Source organism: Nicotiana tomentosiformis, chromosome 9 (assembly GCF_000390325.3).
Source record: "Nicotiana tomentosiformis chromosome 9, ASM39032v3, whole genome shotgun sequence".
Classification (NCBI taxonomy): Eukaryota; Viridiplantae; Streptophyta; class Magnoliopsida; order Solanales; family Solanaceae; genus Nicotiana; species Nicotiana tomentosiformis.
The window spans coordinates 7,663,041-7,673,491 of NC_090820.1; the positions used below are offsets into that span (position 1 = coordinate 7,663,041).

The window sequence follows — 10,451 nt, forward strand, 5'->3', positions numbered from 1 at the left end:
TTAAGAAGATAAAAAATTTAACCGCACCAAAATATGACACATATCATGTATTTGCATGTTCTCTAATCATTGTTAACTAATATATATTTTTACCTCATTTAAATCATGACTTAACAGTAATAAATTTATATGATTTGATGTAAATATTAAGTGTCAATGGATCATGTTACAGGATCCAAACTAAGTGTTCTACCTACACGTTTGACTTGCATAATTATGATGATATTTAATCTTAATTTAACAAGTGTGAATTAATATATTTAAAATCGAAGAACAACGTATAAAAAAGAATAATAAATTACACTAATACTTAATTGTTTATTTACGATTATCAAAGTTCTAAGCATACCCACATCCATGCACGTGCATATATCTTATTATTTTTTTTTTTTTATCTTATTTATAATTTCCTTATGTTTATAGCTAAAAATTAGCCATTATTTGATGGTTAAGTTATTACTATTAAGTTGTAAAAACATACTACTGCTATGTGTTATGGACAACTCGCTTTTCAAGTGTAGTTGAGAAAGCAAAACTTGGCGATCAAGTTTGACTTAAAGTAGGGATCAAGTACTAAAATGACCACAATTTTTGTTTTAAATTTTTACATTTTATCCTTTTTTACCTCTTGTTTCATTATAATTATCCGTTGTATGTTATTTTTAGTACATTGATTAATCGTTCTGAGTTGATCAATTTTAGGAACAACAATGGGATTGGGCTGGTTAAGTCTTAACCCGCAAACTTTTCAACCCGTCCACCTTGCTTCGCATAAATCCAAACTTGCCCTACTCTGCTCTGTCCTATTTTTATTCCTAGTTGATTTGTGGTATTTAGGTGTTTTCCAACTCCACTTTGGATTCTAATTCCTAATTAAAAAAGGCTTTTATATCTTTCTATATATATATATATATATATATATATATATATATATAGACACCCATTCTTCTTCCTAATTCTCACATCTATTCACATTATCTCCTCATTCTTCTCCTATTCTACCTCTAAAATAATCTTTTTGTCTTTTTTCAACGATGAGACCTTTCTCATACTACAAAGAAGAAGCACAAGAACCACTCATAAAACCTATAGAGAAAGAACAAGATAATCCTTCTTCTTTTTCTTCTACTTCAGCCCCAAAAGAAGAAGAAAAAAAGAAGTTGCTAAAACCAAACAAAGGCAATGGTCTTGACATGGAAAATTATTCATGGGGTCAATCACTTGAAGAAGTTACCATAAATATCCAATTACCACGTGGTGAAAGTGAAAACTATTTTACTGTAGCAATTGAGAATAGTAATTCCCTCAAAGTTGGACGACATCTTCAACCATTTATAATAGATGGTCAACTTTTCAAGGAAATTAAAGCTGATAAATGGAGTTGGTGTTTTTCTAGTAAAGAAGAAATTTGCATTATTCTTCCTAAGAAAAATAAGAATTGGTGGAAAAGTTTGTTGAAAGATGGTCCAGAAATTGACACACATAATTTTGAGAATAAATGGAGGATTTTGACACAAAGAGTATTGCAGCCGTGGAAAAGATGTATTTTTGGCTAGTTATGTCATTCACTTGTTTTAGGTAGTAATAATTTTTATCTATTTTTGGTGGGGAATGTAATGGTTTCTTATTTGAGTTGAAGGAAATTGGATTTGAGTCAAGATTATTCTTTAATTTGATCGGGGTTCTAAATTATTTTTTTATTCGTATTATATTTCACACAACTTATTTGAGAGTGAGGCATAATTGTTGTATTTGTACCATATTTCACACAAAAGATATCGTACTATTTTTTTTATTCACAACTTATTTAAGTTCCAATATATAATAATTGTTACTTTAAGATTATCAAAGTTCTAACCATACCACGCCATGCACGTTTGTGCATCTTATTTATCATTAATTTTAGATGCAATTGTCTTTACATCAAATATGAAAACTGCAGCTTTTCCATATGTTTATAGTTTATTGAATATTAGTTATTAAATCTAAAACATACCTTTTCTTAATAATTAATTATGTGTAATGGATAATTCTCGTTTCAAGTGTGATTAACCAGAGGCCGCCTCAAAATTTGGTGGAAAAATCAGAAATAGCCAGATTTACAATTTGATTGAAAAATAATCATAGTTTTAAAAGTAGTCAAAATTTAGCAATTTTTTATATAAAAATTAAATCTGAACAAAAATACCCTTAAAAGTCCGGAAAAATTCCAGCATAAAATGTTGGAGTACTTTGAATTTTTTATTTATGAGATTCCAGCATAATGTGCTGGAATTTCATAATATGTTGGAGTTCCAACATAATATGCTGGAAGTTTATACACATGAGCTCCATAATCCAACATTTTATACTGGAATTTTTCGTGTGTTTGAGTTCCAACATAATATGCTCGAAATTTATACACGGGAGCTCCATAATCAAGCATATTATGCTGAAACTTTTCGTGTTTCAGCAAAATAGTGACTATTTTTTAATGACTTTGCAAATGCTGGCTATTTTTTCATTATCAGAAAATAGGATGAAAGACGGACCTTCCAATAAACTTAGTCAATTTTATCGAATCTTATGCACCTCACTCTCCGTCTTGATTCCAAACGATTATTTCCATCCATACTCATCCCGATAGGATTTCATATGTCTAAAATATAACATTATGTAATGACCCGGCCGATTGTTTTGACTATTGCAATCCCATTCCCCCATTTACTACTCAAATTGTGAATTACAGTTGTTAATTGGCTTGCCGGGATAACTGATTTGGGTTCGGTGAGACTTTGAAATGATTTAGAGCGCTTAGTTCCAAGGTTTAGAATTTAAGTTGAAAAGGGTGACCGGATGCTAACTTATGTGTAATGACCTTGGAGAAATTTTGCTAAGGAAATTAAGTTTTGGTGGTGCCGAGGTAGATCAATTTGGGTTGAACAATGCACCGAAGTGTAAAGAAAAATTTTATCGGAAAATGGTCATTTCTGCGACCACTATGCAGTCGCAGAATCACTCTGCGGACCGCATAATGGTCGCAAAGTGGAACAGGAGGAGGGCAAGATTTGAGAAAAATCTTCGGTACACTATGCGGCCGCAAACCTATTTTGCGGTGCATTATGCGACCGCAGAACAAGTATGCAGACCGCATAATGACCGCAGAACAGGTCAGTAACGCCCAGCTTTGGAGGCCAAATTATGCGGCCGGTATGCGGACCGCATACCTGTTATGCGACCGCATAACTATGTCGGAGCTTCCATTCTTTCTAATTTTTGACCGACCCAACTTGGATTTATAGCCCTTGAAGCTCATTTTTAGCCAAAATCTGATATTTTAGAGAGAGGTGAGAGCATTTTAGAGAGAGAAAGTGAAGACTTAGTTATTTATCCATCAATTCTTGTTCAAGGTTTGAAGATTTCACAAGGATCTTGCTAGGGCTTCAAAGAGGTAAGAATTTCTTTCCCTAATTCTTCAATTTCGGGTTTGGAGTAAAGATGGGTTATTAATAGTATGATTCTTGGGTGTAGAGTATCATGTATACATACCAATAAGGTTGTGGAAAGATTGTTAGGTTCAAATGGGTAAGGATTGGGTTGAAAATGGTAGAAATCTTCATAGATTTTAATTGAAGATTTGAGGGTCGAGTTGGTGTCGGATTTTGGTAAAATTTGTATGGTTGGACTCGTGGTTGGATGAGCGTTCTTATTCTGTAACTTTTGTCGGGTTTCGAGATGTGGGCCCTACGGGCGAGTTTTGAGTTAATTTCGGATTTTATTAGGAAAATTAGTATTTTCTTATAGAATTAATTACAATAATTTGTATTGACTGATTCGAATTAATTGTGGCTAGATACGAGGCTTTCGGAGATCAATTCTCGTGGCAAGGGCATAACGAAATAAATAATTACACGGGTTGAGGTAAATAACAGTTATAAATATAGTCCTGAGGGTATGAAACCCCGGATTTTATGTCATGTGATTATTTTGGAGGTGACACACATGCTAGGTGACAGGCGTGTGGGCGTGCACCGAGGGATTGTGACTTGGTCCGTCCTGTGAAACTGTAAAGTTGAATAACCTGTTGTTAGCTATAAGCTCTCTTTGTGTTGAAGAAATTTGACTGTAAATCATGATTAAAAATCATGCTTAGGCTATGTGATAGTACTGTTGTGACCCACAGAGGTCGCGTACTTGTTGAATTATTTGCTAATTGTTGTCTTGTACTCAGTCATGATTTTCTTGCGTATTATATCTCAGTCTTTCTGGATATTTGTTGATATACTATGTTATCTTGGTTTGGGCTGATCTTGTGATTTCTGAGAGCCCGAGAGACTTGAGAGGTTGAGGACTTAGTAAGGCCGAGGGCCTGTCAGTGAGGTAAGGATATTATAGCACGTGAGTTGTCCGTACAACACGTGAGTTGTCCGTGCAGATTATGGCGCTTGGGCTGTAGGAGCCCCTCCGAAGTCTGTACATACCCCCAGTGAGTGCGGGTACCCATTGAGTGTGAGTGCTGAGGGCTGAGAGCCGAGTGGTTGAGCTGTTGTAATGAGCTGAGTGACTGTTGCCTGAGAGGATGTACTTGCTTTGCATTTGTTGTTGCACTTGGTTGCTATCTGCCATTATTGTGAAATCTCTAAAAGAATTTATATCCGGATTACTTGAAATTGAACTGTATAAAATTTATTTGACTTAAACTGCCGGATTCGAAAGCATGTCTATTCTTTGCTGGAATTACTGAAAGTGAACTATAACTGTGTAGCTCGTCATTATCTTCAGTTCCTTAGTTATTTTTGTTACTTGCTGAGTTGGTTGTACTCATACTACACTCTGCACTTCGTGTGCAGATTCAGGTGTTCCTCAACATAACGGGTGTTGATCATTTCGCGCAGTTAATTTTCAGGAGATTTTGAGGTAGCTGCCGTGTTCCGCAGACTTTGTCTCTCCTTCTCTATATCCTTGTATACTGTATTTGGTCTCAAACTATTATAGACCATATTTTCCATACTTGTACTCATATTAGATGCTCATGTACTCAGTGACACCAGGTTTTGGGAGTGTTGTATCGGAAATTGCTAGATTTTTGGTATTGTATTAAACGTTACGTTTTTAAATTTAAAGGAAATCGTGGGTTATTGATATTGTCGGCTTGCCTAGTACTGAGATAGGCGCCATCACGACAGGTTAGGATTTTTGAGTTGTGACAAGTTGGTATCAGAGCCTAGGTTACATAGGTCTCACGAGTCATGAGCAGGTTTAGTAGAGTGTTGCGGATCGGTACAGAGACGTCTGTACTTATCTTCGAGAGGCTGCAGAAATCGTAGGAAAATTTTACTTTCTTGTATTCCGTCGTGCGAATTTGTTGATTCCGGAAACTAAATTTCTGTTAATCTATTCTCTCACAGATGGTGATGACACGTACTACCGGATCGGATGATCAACCACCAGTGCCACCAGTTAGGGCCGTGAGAGGCCGGGGCCGTGGTAGAGGCCGGGGTCGAGGTAAAGGTCGAGGTTGAGGTGTAGCTCGTACCACAGTTGGACCAGCACATGTAGTACCACCAGTTGCTCCAGCTCAGGAGCAGATTCTAGATATAGTTGAGCCGACAGGATCAGCTCAGGCACCAGCTGTGCCCATTGAGATTCCAGGCCTTTAGGAGACTTTGGCCCAGATATTGGCAGCTTGCGCTGGTCTGGCTCAGGTGGTTTCGGCTCAGGCCAGGGGAGGTACTCATACCCCCGTTGCCCGTACTCCAGACCAGGTAGTATAGGGACTTCATATACCAGGGGCACTACCAGCCCAGCCAGTTGCAGCTGTTCAGGCCCCGGTAGTTCCTATTATGGCAGATGATGAGCAGGGGAGACTTTAGAGATTTGAGAGGCTTTGACCTCCATCTTTTAGCGGTGCTGGGTCAGAGGATGCCCAAGGTTTTCTGGATAAGTGTCAGTGGATGCTTCGGACAGCGGGTATTCTGGAGACTGGTGGGGTCTCATTTACTACTTTTCAGTTTTCTGGGACTGCCTTCAGATGGTGGGAGTGTTACGAGAGGTGTAGGTTGGTCGATGCAGCACCCCTTACCTGGCAGCAGTTCTCCGGTCTATTCCTGGAGAAGTTCGTACCTCAGTCCCGCAGAGAGGAGCTGCACAAGCAGTTTGAGCAGCTTCGTCAGGGTGATATATCCGTGACGCAGTATGAGATGAGATTTTCAGAATTGGCCCGTCATGCTATCTGATTGATTCCTACAGACAAGGAAAGGATCAGGAGGTTCATAGATGGCCTCATTTTTCAGCTGCGATTACTCATGACTAGAGAGAGAGTGTGTATGGTGCTACTTTTGATGAGGTTGTTGACATTTCTCGTCAGATTGAGATGGTTCGCAGCCAGGAACGAGTTGAAAGGGAGGTAAGAGGCCTCGTGGTTCCGGTGATTTCAGCGGTGTTCCTTCAGGGGGTCAGTTTTACCATGGTAGGGGTCGTTCTTATAGATACGCTCAGGCGGGTTGTCCAGTTCATCGTGGTGCATCAGCTAGCCATAGTTTTTACAGTGCTCATTCAGGCCAGTCTTCATTCAGTGCACTACCAGCACAGAGTTCTCATCAGGCCTCGTCCGCTCAGGCTTCTACAGGTAATTCTTCGGGTTATCAGGAGCAACAATTCCGTCAGAGGATGGGTTGTTTCGAGTACGGAGAATTGGGTCATTACAAGAGGGATTGTCCTAGGCTATTGATTGGGGATCCACAACAGAGTTCTCGACCAACGGCACTAGCACCATCAGTTACACCACCCGCCCAACTAGCTCGGGTTGGGGGTCAGGCAACTAGGGGTCGCCCAAGAGGGGGATGCTGATCAGGTGGCGGTCAGGCCCGATTCTATGCTTTTCCTGCTAGGCCAGATGCTATAGCTTCAGATGTAGTGATCATATGTATTGTTTCAGTGTGCCACAGGGAGGCTTCTATATTATTTGACCCTGGTTCTACTTATTCATATGTATCATCGTATTTTGCTCATTATCTAGATATACCCTGTGAGTCCTTAGTTTCACATGTTAGTGTATCTATACCGGTGGGTGATATTATTATTGTGGACCGTGTGTATCGATCGTGTGTGGTAACTATAGGAGAACTGGAGACTAGGGTTGATATTTTATTACTCGGTATGGTCGATTTCTATGTAATCCTAGGTATGGATTGGTTGTCTCCATGTGATGCTATTCTGGACTATCACGCAAAAACCATGATGTTGACCATGCCGGGGTTTCCAAAGGTTGAGTGGAGAGGTTCTCTAGATTTTGTTCCTAGCAAGGTAATTTCTTATTTGAAAGCCCAAAGTATGGTTGGGAAGGGGTGTTTGTCATACTTGGCTTTTGTGAGAGATGTTGATGCAGATACTCCTACTATTGATTCAGTACCGGTAGTGAGAGATTTTCCTGATGTATTTCCTACAGACCTGTCGGGTATGCCGCCCGATAGGGATATCGATTTTGGTATTGACTTGGTGCAGGGCACTCAACCCATTTCTATTCCTTCATATAGTATGGCACCAGCTGAGTTAAAAGAATTGAAAGAGCAACTTTTGGAACTCCTTGAAAAGGGGTTTATTAGGCTTAGTGTGTCACCTTGGGGTGCACCGGTTCTGTTTGTGAAAAAGAAAGATGGTACTATGCGGATGTGCATTGATTATAGGCAATTGAACAAAGTTACAATAAAAAATAAATATCCTTTGCCACGTATTGATGATTTATTTGACCAGCTTCAGGGAGCGAGAGTGTTATCCTAAATTGATTTGAGGTCTGAGTGTCACCAGTTGAAGATTCGGGACTCGGATATTCTGAAGACGGCATTCAGAACACGTTATGGTCACTATGAATTTCTTGTGATGTCTTTTGGGCTAACCAATGCCCCAGCAACATTTATGCATTTGATGAATAGTTTATTCCAGCCATATCTTGATTTATTTGTCGTGGTATTTATTGATGATATTCTGGTGTACTCACATAACCAGGAGGAGCATGCACGACACTTGGGGTATTGTATTACAGAGGCTGAGAGATGAGAGACTTTATGCTAAATTCTCTAAGTGCGAGTTCTGGCTTAGTTCAGTGGCATTCTTGGGACATATAGTGTCCAGTGAAGGAATTAAGGTGGATCCAAAGAAAATAGAGGCAGTTCATAATTGGCCCAGGCCCTCTTCAGTTACTGAGATTCGGAGTTTTCTCGGCTTGGCCCGTTATTATCGTCGCTTCGTGGAAGGATTCTCGTCTATTGCATCGCCTATGACTAGATTGACCCAGAAAGGTATTCAATTCAGGTGGTCAGATGAATGTGAAAAAAGCTTTCAGAAGCTCAAGACAGCTTTGACTACAACTCCAGTATTGGTGTTTCCTAGAGGTTTAGAGTCTTATACTGTGTATTGTGACGCGTCGCGTATTGGTCTCGGCGCAGTGCTGATGGAAGATGGTAGGGTGATTGCCTATGCGTCCAGACAGCTAAAGGTACATGAGAAGAATTATCCAGTCCACGATCTTGAGTTAACAGCTATTGTTCATGCCTTGAAAATTTGGCGGCATTACTTGTACGGTGTCCAGTGTGAGGTGTATACCGATCATCGGAGTCTACAATATTTGTTTAAACAGAAAGATCTTAACTTGCGACAGCAAAGGTGGTTGGAGTTGCTAAAGGATTACGATATCATCATTCTCTATCATCCCGAAAATGCCAATGTGGTGGCCGATGCCTTGAGTCGTAAGGCGGAGAGTTTGGGCAGCTTAGCATACTTACCGGCAGCAGAGAAGCCTTTAGCCTTGGATGTTCAGACCTTGGCTAATCAGTTTGTTAGATTGAATGTTTTTGAGCCGAATCGAGTTTTGGCCTATATAGTTTCTCAGTCTTCTTTATATGATCGCATCAGAGAGCGCCATTATGATGATCCACATCTGCTTGTCCTTAAGGACACGGTTCAGCACGGCGATGCCAAGGAAGTCACTATTGGAGATGACGGTGTATTACAGATGCAGGGCAGGCTATGTGTGCCTAATGTAGATGGTTTGCGTGAGCTGATTCTCCAGGAAACTCACAGTTCGCGGTACTCTATTCATCTAGACGCCGCGAAGATATATCAGGATTTGAGACAACACTATTGGTGGAGGCGGATGAAGAAAGATATAGTTGGGTTTGTATCTCAGTGTTTAAATTGTCAACAGGTAAAGTACGAGCATCAGAGACCGGGAGGATTGCTACAGAGACTTGAAATTCTGGACTGGAAATGGGAGCGTATTACCGTGGACTTTGTAATTGGGCTCCCACGGACCTTGAGAAAGTTTGATGTTGTTTGGGTGATTGTGGATTGGCTAACCAAATCTGTGCATTTTATTTTAGTTGTTACTAATTATTCTTCGGAGCGGTTGGCTGGGATTTATATTCGCGAGAGTGTTCGCCTACACGGCATGCCGGTGTCCATTATTTCAGATCGGGGTACGCAGTTTACCTCACAGTTTTGGAGGGCAGTGCAGCGAGAATTGGACAAACAGATTCAGTTGAGTACAACATTTCACCCTCAGACAGACGGACAGTCCAAGCGCACTATTCAGATATTGGAGGATATGCTACGCGCCTGTGTCATTGATTTTGGGGGTTCTTGGGATCAATTTCTGCCACTCGCGGTGTTTGCTTACAATAATAGCTACCAGTCAAGCATTCAGATGGCTCCGTATGAAGCTTTATATGGGAGACGGTGTCGGTCTCTGGTGGGTTGGTTTGAGCCGGGTGAGGTTAGACTATTAGGTACTGACTTGGTTCAGGATGCTTTGGAGAAGGTTAAAGTAATTCAGGAACGGCTTCGCACGACACAGTCTAGACAGAAGAGTTATGACTACAGGAAGGTTCGTGATGTTGTTCACATGGTTGGGGAGAAGGTTCTGCTTAAGATTTCACCTATGAAGGGTGTGTTGAGGTTCGGGAAGAAGGGCAGGTTGAGCCCTCGGTATATTGGGCCTTTTGAGATACTTAAGAAAATTGGAGAAGTGGCTTATCAACTTGCCTTGCCACCCAGTCTACTAGGTGTTCATCCAGTGTTCCATGTATCTATGCTCCGAAAGTATGTCGGGGATCCATCTCATATTCTGGATTTCAGTACAGTGCAGCTGGACAGTAATTTGACTTATGATGTGGAGTCGGTAACTATTTTAGATCGGCAGCTTCGAAAGTTGAGATCAAAGAACAAAGCTTTAGAGAAGGTGCAGTGGAGAGGCCATCCAGTCGGAGAAGCTACTTGGGAGATTGAGCAGGAGATGCGGAGCAAATATCCACATCTATTTGAGACTCCAGGTATGATTCTAAGCCTGTTCGAGGACGAACGTTTGTTTAAGAGGGGGAGAATATAACGACCCGGCCGGTCGTTTTGACTATTGCAATCCCGTTCCCCCATTTACTGCTCAAATTGTGAATTACAATTGTTATTTGGCTTGCCCGGGT

General features: G+C 40.5%; 1 protein-coding gene across 1 annotated transcript; it reads left to right on the plus strand.

The window, feature by feature from the left end:
• The first annotated feature begins 1,034 nt into the window (after positions 1-1,034).
• LOC138898348 (protein BOBBER 2-like) lies at positions 1,035-1,556 on the plus strand. Its single transcript, XM_070184407.1, has one exon. It carries the CDS (start codon positions 1,035-1,037, stop codon positions 1,554-1,556), a length of 522 nt encoding a protein of 173 aa, XP_070040508.1.
• Positions 1,557-10,451: the final 8,895 nt, after the last annotated feature.